This window comes from Phacochoerus africanus, chromosome 7, assembly GCF_016906955.1.
Source record: "Phacochoerus africanus isolate WHEZ1 chromosome 7, ROS_Pafr_v1, whole genome shotgun sequence".
In the NCBI taxonomy this organism is placed as follows: domain Eukaryota; kingdom Metazoa; phylum Chordata; class Mammalia; order Artiodactyla; family Suidae; genus Phacochoerus; species Phacochoerus africanus.
In genome coordinates, this window is record NC_062550.1 from 34395741 (window position 1) to 34411495 (window position 15755).

Genomic DNA, 15755 nt, shown 5'->3' on the forward strand with positions numbered 1-15755 from the left:
TTCTCCCAGTTCCACAAGCTTAAAATCTTGGAGTCACTTGAGATTCACCTCGCTTTCACCCCTTACCTCCGGTGAGTTGCTGGGTTTATTGCACGATGTCTCTCTCGGGGATTTCTTCCATCCCATTTAGTCTGCGCTAGTTTAGATCCTGACCTTCTTGGATGATTGCTGACCTGGCTGCCTTCCCCTCTCTTGTTCCCATTCTGCTAACACATTGTTACTACGTTTACCCTCCGCTTAAGTGCTCAGCTCCTTTCTTTGTCTAGAAGCCTTCAGTGGCTCCCTCGTGCCTTCAGCACAAACTCCAGACCATCTAGTGTGCCCTCTGCGACCTTCACCATTCAATTCCATCTTCCCCAGCTTTAGTCAATCTAGCTTCATCATTTATTGTGTTGAACCAAACTTACTCTCATCTCCTTTTTGGTTTTGGTTGTGCAACTTAGCTTGGATGCCTCCATCTCTCTACCTCCCTTCTTTCACCATTAAAAAAAAAAAAAAAAAAGGAGATCCGGAGTTCCCGTCATGGCACAGTGGTTAGCGAATCTGACTAGGAACCATGAGGTTGCGGGTTCGGTTCCTGCCCTTGCTCAGTGGGTTAACGATTCAGCGTTGCCGTGAGCTGTGGTGTAGGTCACAGACGCAGCTCGGATCCCGCGTTGCTGTGGCTGAGGTGTAGGCCAGCGGCGACAGCTCCGATTCGACCCCTAGCCTGGGAACCTCCATATGCCACGGGAGCGGCCCAAGAAATAGCAAAAAAAGACAAAAATAAATAAATAAAAGAAAAGAAAAGACAAGGAGATCCTCTGCTACTCACCAATCTAAATGTTGGAGGGAGGTAAACAGACAGGTCCCTGGCTTCGTGGACATTACTTTGTACTGTGGGTCATAGGCAGTCGGTATTAGAGAAAATAAAAATTTTATTAGATCTTATTAGATCAAGAAAGATGCAGTAAAGAAAATAAAGGTAACAAGGTAGGGGATGATCAGTAGGGGATGGGTGGGGCAGGCAGGTGGGGCTACTTTTGTCCTGGTGCTCTGGTAAGTCCTCGCCAGGGAGGTGATATGTGCGCTGAGCACTGAATGATGCAAAGGAGCCAGCCAGGTGAGGCTCTGGGGGAGAGCATCCCAGACAGAGGGTGTAGAAGATGCAGAAGCCTGAAAAGGGAATGACCTTATTGGAAGAGGAAGGGAGACCCGTGTGCCTAGTGAATGTGAAAGAGCCTGTAGGTGATGCTATTAGATAGGCAGGGCCCTGGGAGGGGGCTGCAAATTTACTCTACTTGCAGCAGAAATGCATTGGAGGGCTTTGAGCAAAGATGTGATATCATCTAATATAGGCTTAAAAACCATCCATCTTACTGTTGTGGAGAATGATCTGTGGAAAGGGAGGGAGCAAGAGGCCCAATCTGTGTTGTCCCAGGGAGAGCAATGAAAGAGCAGAGAGGCTGATGAGAAGTGGTTGGATTCTTCTTTTTTTTTTTTTCTCTCTCTCTTTTTGCCTTTTAGGGTCGCATATGGAGGTTCCCAGGCCCGGGGTTGAATCAGAGCTACAGCCGCTGGACTACACCACAGCCACAGCAACGGGGGATCTGAGCTGCATCTGCAACTTGCACCACAGCTCATGGCAATGCCAGATCCTTAACCCACTGAGCGAGGCCAGGGATGGAACCTGCGTCCTCATGGATGCTAGTTGGGTTCATTAAAGAAGTGGTTGGATTCTTGACGCCTCTTGGAGATGGAGTGTCTACGTGACTTGCTGATGCGATGAGAGGGTAAAACAAAAAGTAGCCCAGGATGACCCCAAGATGTCTGGCTGCAGCAACGTGGTGAATTGTGGTGTCTTTCCTTGAGGTGGAAAAAACATGAGAGGAACTAGGTTTGGGGGGAGAGTTCTCTTTTGGCATGTTGTGTTTATCAATTAGAGGTGTATGTGGTCTTGTTGAGAAAGTCAGTGGTTGGTAGAAGAGTGTAGAGCTTCAGGGTAGGTTAGAATGTCCAATTAGGAATCCTTAGCATGTAGAGGTAATGAAAAGATTATGTGAATTAATTTCAGGAGACACCCCAGATAAGGAGGGGGCCTCAAGACAGAGTTCTGAGGGGGGACTCCTGACTTGGAGGGGATTGGCACAGGAGGAGGAACGAGCCAAGGAGACTGAAAAAAAGTATGAGAGAGAGATGGAAGGCTAGGGTGGTGAGAAGGAGACAAAAGGCTTTGTAGAGTAGACTGTTAGAGATCAGGAGGTGAGAGAGTGGAAGAAGCAGTGGAGGCAAGAGTTCTTGAAGAAGGTTGCTATGGAAAGAAGCGGAGAGAGAGGGTTGCCTATAAATGGAGAACTTGTGATCAAGGAAGGATTTATTGATTTACTGATTTTGGATGGGTACATTAAAGCGTCCTAGGGTATCGGTCCTGAACTGCAAAGTCACCTTCTTCAATTTCAATTCACCGCACCTTAAAAATGCCTCGAGTGCTCTTCATCGCCATCAGAAGCACACACGATCTCTTTGGAAGAGCCTTTGTCTGTTTCCCAGCTCTCACAGTGTCCTCAGCTCAGCCGCTCTTTTGCATGCCATGCTCCATCCACACTGTTGCATATTTGTAGTTGCCTACAAATTGGAAAATGTAGACATGCATGATTCAGAGAGGGGGATGATTGTAGGAATGGCATCCCAAAGAGGGTGAGATGGGGGAAATCGAGAGCATACATTTGAGGGATTTCCCTTAGATAGGACTGGGAAATGGGGAAATCCATCTTCCATTGAGCCTGGAAGAGAACAGGTGGAGTTGTGTTTAATAGAGGGAAGGTGAAGTACTTCTCAGCTGATTGCCCCCTCTCGTCCTTTCTGTTTTCCTGCTAGAATCCAGTTAGTTTCTGTTTGTTCCTGAAGTGGGGGGGCAGCACACCTTGCCTCTGTACGGCGCTTGCAATAGCTGTTTGACGCTGTACATGAAGCTTCTTGAGGACTGTAGTTTATCACACAATTGTTGATCGCATGTAAATAGTTCAAAAATACGTAGTGATTAAAGTATGAGTCCAGAGTATGACTGTGAAGCCTTAAAAAATCCCCCAGACCCCTCCAGTGTGGTGTTCTTTCATGTTCATGCTCAAAAGTCATCCTCATTCTTGCTGAGCCCCATTGCTTTAAGAATTCCTTTGAGAAGCACTTTTAAAGGCAGTAAAAGATCCTTTTGAATGCTTATAAGGGAAGCAAACTTCTCTTGAGACCTATTTTGGTTTTCAGAAATAATCTAGGCGTTCCCTTGTTGCTCAGTGGATTGAGGATCTGGTATCGTCAATGCTGTGGCATGGGTTCGATCCCGCCCAGGAATGTCCGTGTGCTGTGGGCACAGCCAAAAATCCAAAGGTATTTGTTTCCTAGTTTTATGAGTTAGATGATCCAAGCTGGTAATAACGCTTTTGTATAAAAAGGGTGGGATTATAAATTATCCACAGCTGTATTCCTAATGCAAGTTTAAGACTTGCTTTATGGGCCAGCAGCAGACTTGCTAAGGATGAGTCTTTAAAAGGCTTTTGAGGTGGTAATAAGGATAAGCGGGGGCTGCCATGGGAGCCCAGTGGAGAAAGCGCTAGTGTGCAACCTGCCTTTACCAGGCTGAATTCTAAAGGGAGAATACTTCTATTATGACCCCTCGGGGATGTAAGACCTTAAAAAGTTCCAACAAAGGGCACTATTAGGCATATTAGGCAACTACAAATATGGAACAGTGTGGATGGAGCATGGCATGCAAATGAGAGGCTGAGCTGAGGACATTGTGAGAGCTGGGGAACAGACAAAGGCTCTTCCAAAGAGATTGCGTGTTCTTCTGATTGTGATGAAGAGCACTCGAGGCATTTTTAAGGTACTGTGAATTGAAATTGGCGAAGGTGACCTTGCAGTTCAGTGGATTATGGTCAGGGAGACGAGGGGACGAGTTCTTAGCAAATAGATTATTTCAGCAGGTTGGGCAAAATGATTAGGCTCTGAAGTCAGACAGTAGAGATGCTGAAGGGTCGTCAGTGGACATAACGGGCAGTTATATATTGAGTCGAGCCTGAGGATGATTTCTAGGTTTCTGGCTTGGCCATCTGGGTGGTTCCGGGACCCATTAACCAGCACTGGGAGAAGAGGCCAAGGGACAAGTTTTTTGGGAAAAGTGATAAAAGTGGACATAGCAGAAGAAAGTTTTTCCTTTTTTTTTTTCTTCTTCTTCAAAGTAGTGGGATCACTGCTGCTTCTGTTTCATTCTGTATTCCAGAGCAGCTCTTTGATATGGAATTTCCATCTCAGCCAAACTTTTTTTTTTTTTTAAGTGTTACCTCTTGCAAAGACCGTGGGATAAATCAGGCTCTTGACCTGGAGCAGAAAAGAAAGGCAGTTCCAAGGAAGAAACTTTTTCTATAAGTGTCTGTCTTTTTTTTTTTTTTTTCTTAGCACCAACATGGGTTACGGTTTATGTGCTGGTACAAAGAAAATTGGCGGCATTATTCATCTTCAGTTTTGAACTTTCCAAAGCTTTTAAGCTGCAGTGGAGGTCAATATCACAGGAGGTCCATGAACACAAAGAGTGGTAGTCGGGGCTGCCCGGTGCTGGCTGGTAGCACTGCAGAATGGCAGCAGCATGAGCAAAGTTCTCTAACTCAAGAGGATAAGTTTTCTCACATGGTTTGCCAAAAGTATGTGACATTTATAAGAATCCCTAGAAATGAGGACACTAGAATGCGGAGCTTTAGGACTGCTAAATTAGGGACTTCCATGTTCCCTAGACTTTAGGTACATTGAGATGTGTCGTTTGTAAAAGATCAGATTCAATGACAAAGGCTGTCCACAAACCCATCCTTCACATACACATTGCTACACAAGAGCCAAATCAGTATTCAAATTTTACAGACACCAATGCCTGAAATACCTGAGCACCCCCTTCCTCCTAGATAACAGCATTGCTTTTCCATTGATTAATAGCTTTGGGTTTTGAAAAAAAAAATTCCCAAAGAAAATGTTGACTTGATTTTTTTCTTTTTCTTCTTTCTTTTTTTTTTGTCTTTTTGTCTTTTTTAGGGCCACACCTGCGGCATATGGAGGGTCTCAGGCTAGGGGTCTAATCGGAGCTGTAGCCACCAGCCTACGCCAGAGCCACAGCCACAGCCATGCCAGATCCAAGCCACGTCTTCTACCTACACCACAGCTCACGGCAATGCTGGATCCTTAACTCACTGAGTGAGGCCAGGGGTTGAAGCCAAGTCCTCATGGATACTAGTTGGATTCTTTTTTTTTTTTTGCCTTTTTTTTAGGGCCGCACCCTTGGCATATGGAGGTTCCCAGGCTAGGGGTCAAACCAGAGCTACAGCCGCTGGCCTACACTACAGCCACAGCCACGCAGGATCCCAGCTGTGTCTTGGACCTACACCACAGCTCACGGCAATGCCAGATCCTCAACCCACTGAGCGAGGCCAGGGATTGAACCCACGTCCTCATGGTTCCTAGTCAGATTCATTTCCACTGCGTCACGACAGGAACTCCCGCTAGTTGGATTCTTAACCCACTGAGCCACAGTGGGAACTCCCCCCAAGTGACCTTTTAAATAAAAACATGTGTAAAATAGTGCTAAAATTTATATATATAAGCAGTGATTTCTAGAATTTCTTGAAGAAAATGACATTTTTCACACACCCACAAAAAAAAACTGGAAAGGACATCATCATATAGTCCTTGAATAAAGATAGTCCTTGTATTACTCGGTTCCCTAGAGAAACAGAACCACAGAACCAATAAGGTGTGCCTTGGTCTCTCTTTGTCTGTCTATCTATCTAGTCTGTTTATCTATCTGACCTGTCTCTCTGGATTTATTTTAAGGAGTTGGCTCATGCCTTTGCGAGGGCTGGTGATGAGTGCAAAAGTTGGAGTTTCCTGATGGCCTAGTGGGTTAAGGATGCAGTGCTGTCACTGCTGTGGCTCGGGTTCCATCCCTGGCCCTGGAACCTCTGCATGCTGTGGGTACCCGCCCCCCCACCCAAACAAACAAACAAAATCTGCAGGTAGGCTGGCAGATAGGAGACCCAGAGAAGAGTTGATGTGGCATTTCGAGTCCTTGGAAGGCAGTCTCCTGGCAAAATTCCTTCCTGTGGGGCGGTCAGTCTTTTTCAATTAAGGTTTTCAGTTGATTGGATGAAGCTCACCCCCTTTATGGAGGGTAATCCACTTTACTCATAGTCTACTGATTTAAATGTTAATCTCATCTAAAAAATACCTTCATAGAAATTTCTAGAACAGTATTTGACCAAATATGGGGATATGATGGTTTAGCCAAGTTAGACACATGCAATTAACCATCACAGTCCTCTATATTGAATAGATTTAGTATGGTGAATGATTGAGTTATGTTTATTTTTCTCTTTCCCTGTAGTGGCACTTCTTCCTCATGACTGTACTGGTCTGCTGATGGGTGCTTGGGAATCACTAACAGTATCAAGTGTACATTGGGGTGTACTTGCAGGGTTTCATCTTAACCACACCTGTGGTCGGTGTCATGAACATGCATCCTGGGCAGTCATACAGGGCTTTGTGCTTAGAAGGAACCCACATTGTTTCAATGTTCTCTGGTTGCCAAACTTGAAGTTCTTAATTTTTTAATTTAATTTTTTTGTCTTTTCAGGGCTGCACCTGCAGCATATGGAGGTTGCCAGGCTAGGGGTCGAATCAGAGCTGTAGCTGCCGGCCGACACCACAGCCACAGCCAAGTGGGATCCAAGCTGTGTCTGCGACCTACACCACAGCCCATGGCAATGCTGGATCCTTAACCCACAAAGCAAGGCCAGGGATTGAACCCGCAACCTCATGGTTACTAGTCAAGTTTGTTAACCACTGAGCCATGAAGGGAACCCCAGAAGTTCTTAAATTTTGAACAAGAGGTCCACATTTTAATAGCGCACTGGGTTGCCAAATTATGTAGTGAACCCTTCCACACCTTTAGAAATGAGATACATGTACTCATTCGGCAAAGAGTCACTTCTCCATACCAGAGTTGGGTACCAGGGTTACCATGGTGAGCAAAAGCAGACACAGTTCCACAAAGATGACAGCTGATTGCCGTGGTCTGCTCAAGACTTTCAAGGCCTGGGGGAAATGTGTGATGTCTTCTGAGAAGCGGTCGGAGGGAAGAGAAGTACACAGGGTGGACTGACTACATTTTTACCCAATTAACTTATTTTTGTTGTTCCAACAGGTGGAAGAATCTCCACAAGTATCTTCCAAGCTTCAGAATTTGAGACTAAATAGCTTAACGCCCAGGCAACTTTTCAAACCCAAAACTAATCAAGAAACTTAATTTTATTTCAGATAGCTTAAAATAATTGTCTTTTTTTACCGTCCAACACAAAATGAACATCATAGCTTCAGAGGATCAAGACAAAAGAGGATGTCTATTAACTGGAGTTTTAAGGCGTTTTTGTGAGCAGATGTTTTAAATTTATTTCATCAAAGAAAACCTTCATGATTTCGATGTGTGTCCTCATGAGAACTGGTAGCACTGTTCATATGTGAAGGGAAAAAATATATATATATATTTTTTTAAAACTCTGTATTTTAAAAGTTTTTAGAATAATGCCTTATTAACTTCTATCAGCATTGCGGATGATCTTTGCCAATGGGTTGAAGCAACAGTAAAGATAAACTGAGCTGCAGCTCTTAAATTATTGACATATTCTAGGACATTGTATCTTTTGCAAAGTGGTCATCTCACAAGGCTGCCACCTGCTCTGTCCCTGCTGCCTGGGCCCACTGCATCTGGTCCATTTTCCTGGAAGTTCCATCTGAGTTGGAAGCTCATCCTTTTTTGCTTTTGTTTTTCTTAATTTGAGTTGTAATTGACACATAACACTGTAAGTTTAAGGTGTGCATCATGTTGATTCAGTACTTCTGTATTGCAATATAATTACCGCTGTAGCATTACCTAGTCTATCATGTCATATAATTATCATTTCTTATGAGAGTACATTGTTTTGAAGATATTCTACATTGGAATTTTTTTTCTTTAAGAGTAATTTATTTTTTGAGAGTTTTATTTATTATTATTGGTAAAAGATTAGGAAAAAATATACCTGTTATCCTCCTGCCTTAAAAACAGCCTCACTGAGATATAATTCACACCCATTTACACAGTTGAGTGGCTTCTATTAAATTCACAGAGTTGTGCAACCAATGCCACAGTTGATTTTAGAACATTTTTATTGTCCTGTAACTCTTAGCTCTAATCCCTTTATCCCCTTCAGTCTTAGAGCTGCTACTCTTTGTCTCTCTTGACTTGCCTATTCCAGACATTTCATAGAAATGGAATCATACAACATATGATCCCTTGTAACTGACTTCTTTGACTTAACATGTTTTCACACTTTATCCATGTTTTAGCATGTCATAGTGTTTCACCTCTCTTTTTTAAAAGAGTCCAAAAATTATGTGGAGTTCCCACTGTGGTGCAGCGGAGACGAATCTGACTAGGAACCATGAGGCTGTGGGTTCAATCCTTGGTCTCGCTCAGTGGGTTAAGGATCCGGCGTTGCCGTGAGCTGTGATGTAGGTTGCAGACGTGGCTCGGATCCCTCGTTGCTGTGGCTCTGGCGTAGGCCGGCAGCTACAGCTCCGATTAGACCCCTAGTCTGGGATCCTCCATGTGCCATGGGTGCAGCCCTAAAAAAAGAAAGGACAAAAGACAAAAAAAAAAAAGTAAAAAGCTAGCATTATATCTTTTGTTGGATAGATGTCTTGGATAATCCATCCAAGAAGGACCACTCTGTCTAACTTGATGAGGCCTATATCCTTGGTGTACTTGTGGAGAAACTGGCAGCTTATACTGAAGTGGTATTTCCAGGTCAGAACATGCTGGTTTGAGCTGATGTGGTACAATCAGGAACCTTGGCTGGATTTTTGCAGGTGGCTCCAGTTGAGCTGCTGGTGACCCATCTCGCCTTCAGTAGTGCAGGGAGGCAAAAGGCTTCTCTTTTTATTACCAAGTATTCCATTTATGGTATTTTGAATTTATCCATGCATCAGTTGATGGACATTTGGGTTGTTTCCACTTTGGGGCTGTCGTAACTAATGTTGTTATGATATCTGTGTATAAGTTTTTGTGTGGGTATATATTTTCATTTTTTTATGCATATACCTAGGAGTAGAATTGCTGGATCATAGGGTAACTATGTTTAACCTTTGAGAACTGCTAGACTGTTTTCCAAATCACCTGTACCATTTTGTATTTACACCAGCAGTGTATGAAGGCTCCAGTTTCTCCATTCTAACACTTGTTATTACTAACTTTTAAAGTATAGCCATCCTAGTGGGTGTGAAGTGACATATCAATATGGTTTTTCTTTACATTTCTCTTAATGCCTAATGACGATCATCTTTTCACGTGCTTATTGGCCATTTGTATGTGTTCTTCAGAGAAATGTATATTCAGATCCTTAAAAAGTGGTTATTTTTTATCAAATATGTGCTCTTTATATATTCTACCTACAAATCTCTTATTAGAAACATTATTTGTAAATTTTTTTCCAACTTTATCAACTGTATTTTCACTCTTTTTATGGGGTCCTTTGAAGAACACATTTTTAATTGTGACAATGTATGTATTTTTGTTATTGTTGCTGTGCTTTTGGTGCTATATCTAAGAAACCGTTGCTTATCCAGAGTCATGAAGACACACTCATTTTCTTCCAAGAATTATACAGTTTTAGGTCTTATATTTAGCTCTTTGATTGATTTTGAGTTAATTTTTATATGGTGAGGTTGGGGCCCAACTTGATTCTTTTGCATGTGGATATCCAGTTGTTCCAGTTACATTTTTCGAAGAGATTTTTCTTTCCCCATTGAATTGTCTTGACCTCATTGTCAAAAATCCACTGATTGTTAAGTGTGAGGGTTTATTCCTGCATTCTCCATCTGTTCCATTGATCCATACATCAATCCTATGCCAGCACCATGCGTCTTTGGTAGCTTTGCAGGTGTGAAATCAAGAAATGTGAGTCCTTCAGTTTATTCCTCTCAATATTTTTTGGCTATTATACAGCTCTTGCATTTCCATATGAATTTTAGGATCCCACTTATCATGGTTGTTTGATCCTTTTAATATATTGTTGGAGTCAGTTTGCTGGTATTTTGTTGAGGATTTTTGCATCTATGTTCATCAGTGATATTGGCCTCTAATTTTCTCTTTTTTATGGTGTCTTTGTCTAGTTTTGGTATCACGGTGATGGCCTCATAGAACGAATGTGGAAGTGTTCCTTCCTTTGCAAATTTTTTGGGCTATTTTAGAAGGATGGGTGTTAATTCTTCCTTAAATTTTTGGTAGACTTTACCTATGAAGCCATCTGGTCCTGGAATTTTGCTCGTTGGGAGATTTTATTGTATTGTATTATTTTATTTATTTTTTTATTCGTCTTTTTGCCATTTCTAGGGCCACTTCTGTGGCATATGGAGGTTCCCAGGCTAGGGGTCTAATCGGAGCTGTAGCTGCCGGCCTACACCACAGCCACAGCAATGACAGATCTGAGCCGTGTGTCTGCGACCCATACCACAGCTCACGGCAATGCCGGATCATTAACCCACTGAGCAAGGTCAGGGATTGATTGCAACCTCATGGTTCCTAGTCAGATTCGTTAACCACTGAGCCATCACGGGAACTCCTATTGGGAGTTTTTAAATTATGGATTCAATTTCAGTACTGAAAATTGGTCTGTTCATATTTCTCTTTCTTCCTGGTTCAGCCTTGGGAGATTGTACCTTTCTAAGAATTTATCCATTTCTTTTAGGTTTCCATTTAATTGGCATATAGTTGTTCATGGATGGTCTTGTGATCCTTTGTATTTTTGTAGTGCCAGTTGTGATTTCTCCTTTTTTGTTTCTGATTTTAATTGGTTTGGGCCCTCTCCCCTTTTTCCTTCATGAGTCTAGCTAAAATTGTTTTATCTTTTCAAAGAACCAGCTTTTAGTCTCATTGAGCTTTTCTATTTTTTTAAATCTCTATTTCAATTTATTTCTGCTCTGATCTTTGATTTCCTTCCCTCTACTAACTTTGGGTTTTGTTGTTCTTTCTCTATTGCTTTAGGTGTAAGATTGGGTTCTTTATTTGGAATTTTTGTTTCTTGAAGTAAGACCATATTACTATAAACTTCACTCTTAGAACTGCTTTTGCTGCATCCTATAGCTTTTGGATTATTGTGTTTTTGTTTTCATTTGTCTCTAGGTATTTTTTTATTTCGTCTTTGATGTCTTCAGTGGTCCACTAGATGTTTGGTAGAATATTGTTTAGTCTCCATGTGTTTGTGGTTTTTGCAATTTTTTTCTCCTTGTAATTGATTTCTAGTCTTACAGTGTTGTGGTCAAAAAAGGTGCTTGCTTGATTTCAGTTTAATTTACCAAGGCTCATCTTGTGGCCTGGCATGTGATCTATCCTTGAGAATGTTCTATATGCACTTGAAAGGAAGGTGTATTCTGGTGCTTTCATATGGAATGCTCTATAAATATTACCTAAGTCCATTTGCTCTAATGTCTTTTTTCTGGGGAGGGAGTGCCTTTTTTTTCCTAGGGCCACACCTGCAGCATATGGAGATAGGGGTCTAATCAGAGCTGTAGCTGCCAGCCTACACCAGAGCCATAGCAACGCGGGATCTGAGCCACGTCTGCAACCTACACCACAGCTCACGGCAACACTGGATCCTTAACCCACTGAGCAGGGCCAGAGATTGAACCCGCAACCTCATGGGTCCTAGTCGGATCTGTTAACCACTGAGCCACAACGGGAACTCCGTCTAATATCTCATTTAAGACCTGTGATTCCTTATTGGTTTTTTCTGTGTAGATGATCAGTCCATTGATGTAAATGGAGTGTTAAAAGTCCCCTACTGTTTTGTTACTGTCGATTTTTCCTTTTAAGTCTTAGTATTTGTCTTCTATATTGAGGTGCTGCTATGTGGGTGTATATATATTTGCAATTGTTATATCTTCTTGGATTGATGCATTGATCATTATGTGGTGGTGTCCTTTGTCTCTTGTAACAGTCTTTATTTAGTCTATTTTGCCTGAGGTAAGTATTGCTACTCTGGCTCTTTTGATTTCCATTTCCATGGAATACCTTTTTCTATCTGCTCGCTTTCAGTCTGTATGTGTCTGTAGCTCTGAAGTGAGTCTCTTGTAGGCAGCATGTAATACAGGTCTTGTTTTTGTATCCATTCAGCCAGTCTCTGTCTTTTGGATGGAGCAATTTAGTCCATTTACATTCAAGGTAATTGGCAATATGTATATTCTTACTGCCATTTCGTTAATTGTTTTGGATGTGTTTTTGTAGTCTTTTTTCTCTTTTGTTCTCTTGTGATTTGATAACAATCTTTAGTGTCATGTTTGAATTTCTTTTCCTTTTTTGTGTGTATTATCTATTATAGTTTTTTTAAGTGGCTGATCTCCTAATTTCAAATGCATTTGTACTCTCCTCCCCTCGCAATTACTTTGATCTATTTTTCGTCTAATTGTTTTGTGTATCTCTTAACTGCTTATTGTGGCTACAGATGATTTTTCTACTTTTGTCTTTTCACCTCCCTATCAGTTTTGTGTGTGGATGATTGCCTACCTTTACTGTATGTTTGCCTTTACCATTGAGCTTTTTCATTTTGTAATTTTGTTTCTAGTTGTGGCCTTTTATTTTACACCTAGAGAAAATCCTTTAACATTTGTTGTAAAGCTGGTTCTACTCTTCCATCTTCCAAACCTTCTCTGTAGTCTTATTAATCATAAATAATTTTTGATCCTACGAGAATATAATTGTTTTAATTTTGGATTTGTTCATTACTACAGTATAGAAATAGTTGACTTTTATATGTTGATCTTGCAACCTTGCTAAACATTTGTTAGTTTTAATAGGTTTTTAGTGTATTCCTTAGGATTTTGTATATGCAAGATATCATCTGCAGATAGTTTGTTTTACTTCCTTTCCAATCTAGATGCCTTTTATTTCACTTTATTGTCATACTGCCCTGGCTGGAACCTGCAGTACAGTTAAATAAAAGTGGCAAGAATGGACATCCTCCTGCCTTGTTCCTGTGAATTTTGAAAAGCCTGTAAGACAATCTGCAAACATGAAAATGTTGGGACTATAAGGTATAGTTTTTTAAGATAGCTTGATTAAAATTTTATACATTTTAATAGTTTATAGACATTTTATAGAATACATGTAATGTTCTCTGAGGGCAGATGTGATCCTTTAGGTAAGATTAAGCTTTTTATATAAACATATCATTAGTCCTGGAAATTCTTCTGTTTTAGCACTTTCACATGTGTCACAACTGTCCTCGTTAAACTCCTAGAATGTAGACATGACCGTCAGTATTATAGGTGGGGAAACCGATTCGCAGTAAGTAAATTTCGTGCCACCAGTGAGTATCAGAACTGGAATTCAAACCCAGATCAAATTTCAAAACCTATGCTCTTCCATACTGTTTTTCAAGTTTATGGCAAAAACCTTTCCCCTTTAGAAAAGTATATAACCATAACTATTGTGTAGGGCTCAGTCTAGAACACTAACATATATTCAAAGCATGCACACACACAAACTGTCTTTTTTTTTTTTTTTGGCTTTTTAAAATCACTGTTTGTTTATTCCATTTGGTAGAGGGTTTTTTTTTCCATACAAATATTTGCAACAATTTTGAATTCCCCAAAACCATACATAGACGATAAATACCATGCTATTAAAGTATTAAATTTGTACAAAAATACTTTACAGTTTAATACTTGTTTGTTACAAATAAAAATACATATTTAAGTGACTCATGATCCTTTTTTTTCTTAACATGATTCTGCTTTATACTTTCTCGCCCTGGCGGTTCTGAAATGTGATTGAAATAATATATTTCTTTGCACAAAAAGAAAGGTGAACTTTTTCCTTAAACAAAGGACACAGTGTTCAAATGCTTTACCTAAGCAGTTGTTTGAATTATTGACCAAAATAAAAATGTTTGGAAAATAATTGTTTCAGTATGGAGATTCTACAGTCAATATACAGATCTATTTTTTTTTTATATTCACCAAATAACAGTTATTAGTGTAACTATTCAAAATAGATGAACAAATGAAAACAGTTGCTAACAAACATTAAAAGCAACTGTCACAATTTATTGCTTTGAGGGATGGTAATAATTGGCAATGCATTTTGTGGAAAATGTATTTACAATTTCGGTGGCATGGCTCAGAACAAAAGACAGTCCAGTGTCATTTTTAAGTACATGTGCTATACACCCCTCAATAGAACCAGTTTTCAAAACATGTCAAGCAGTATGCGTTTGAGTTGCCTATCCATAAGATAAACCTCATTTTAATAGACTCTTCATTCTCTTAAATGCTTAGTCTTGAATTTTAAAAATAACTAATTCTCAGTGTTACTAAACACCCTATTTCATTATCAGAGATTTTTTTTTTTAAGCTATTAAAATGTGTCCTTAAAAGAAAAAAACAGGTCACAAGACATATCCTGTTTGATAATTTGTTGCATAGGGAATAGCATACATCTTAGTTAAAATCATTCCTATACTTGGGCAAAAACATTTACCACCACCTATCATGGTCTCCTACGTGCATCATTGCTGAAACATTGTAAGATAATTTTATACCTGTCCCCCTCCCGTAGCAGCAGTCCCAGCAGTTCACCAAACCAGTTCTCCTAGTAGAGCCAGTTTTATGAAAAGCCTTGATGGTTAACTTCTTACATGAATGACTTCATAGTAAGAAACTGATTTCAGAGTGAATTAAGGAAATTATCATCGAGAATATTTTCAAACATTCTTTTTAAAAAAGGAATAGGAAGATGAACTTGTACAAAACTTTCTCTGATGTTAATTGTGGAGAGGGGGTGGCCTGCCTTTTTTTTGTTTGTTTTTTTTCTGTACCCTTGAGCTTGGCAGGGGATTGCCTGTCATATACCTTAGTGATCGTCAACAAAGAAACCTCTTCAACTTGAAAAGGGACGTGAACATGAGCCATGAGATTTAAAAGACCCCTGTGCTTGCAGTTAATGCCACGTGATTATCTGTGCATCAAATGGCACAGAAATCTTAAAGGGATTTTTTTTTTTAGCACCATGTAGATATTGTCTTTTGTCCTGCTTTATAAAAAGCATTGCTATAATGTATTAGTGGGTTCTCGTATCTCCAAATTACCACCATGGCTAGGCTGTTGGAAAAAAGCACTGTTCTGTTCACTCCATTCTCCTCCCGGTAGAGTCTGTTCTGTGGACTTCTGTGAAGCCAGTGGATTTCTGCTAATTACCAGGTCCAGCTTGTTACCAGATTCTGCTATGAGGGGCACAACAAGGCAGCAGTCGAAGTCTCTCGTTCGGACGTGATTAACCTGAAAGGCCAAGAAGCATCATTTTCAATGATTACAGATGTGAGGTAATTCCCAAAACCGAGAGTAACATTTCAGATGTAACAGGTTGATGAGAGATCTGAAAGTGCTTAAACCAGCATCGTGAGCAGAGAGGTCGATCCCTGCCCCGACCACACTAGCACGTGGGTATCAGCTTCCTTACTCTCTGCTTCTAAATCGTAAAGTCCTTGCGAGCAGGGAACAGGCACACCCCCAACATCGGCATGCTGAGCAGATTGCCTTACTCATGGCAGAGGTGTTCCAAGTATCGACTATCACCCCCAATTTACAGGTGAGGAAAGTGAGGCACAGCGTGGTTAAGAGATTTGCCTTTACTCAGCAGTCAGGAAGTG

The 15755-nt window shown here is 40.7% G+C and overlaps 2 protein-coding genes across 6 annotated transcripts in view; one reads left to right on the forward strand and one right to left on the reverse strand.

Annotated features, from left to right (window-relative positions):
- The window catches only part of HELB (DNA helicase B), a 44152-nt gene extending 35689 nt beyond the window's left edge, over nucleotides 1-8463 (forward strand). Inside the window, exon 13 of the mRNA XM_047787142.1 lies at nucleotides 7220-8463. Within this exon, the coding sequence (XP_047643098.1) occupies nucleotides 7220-7321 (102 nt within the window). The 3' untranslated portion in view covers nucleotides 7322-8463. The remainder of the gene's footprint in view (nucleotides 1-7219) is intronic.
- Nucleotides 8464-13605: 5142 nt separating this feature from the next.
- GRIP1 (glutamate receptor interacting protein 1) overlaps nucleotides 13606-15755 on the reverse strand; it is a 761849-nt gene continuing 759699 nt past the window's right edge. For 3 of the 5 annotated variants that reach the window (XM_047787145.1, XM_047787147.1, XM_047787144.1), the window contains one exon: nucleotides 13636-15384. In XM_047787145.1, the coding sequence (XP_047643101.1) occupies nucleotides 15157-15384 (228 nt within the window). In that variant the 3' untranslated portion in view covers nucleotides 13636-15156. Of the gene's footprint in view, nucleotides 15385-15755 lie in introns of all 5 variants that reach the window. The other 2 variants (XM_047787148.1, XM_047787146.1) reach the window with 1 other exon arrangement.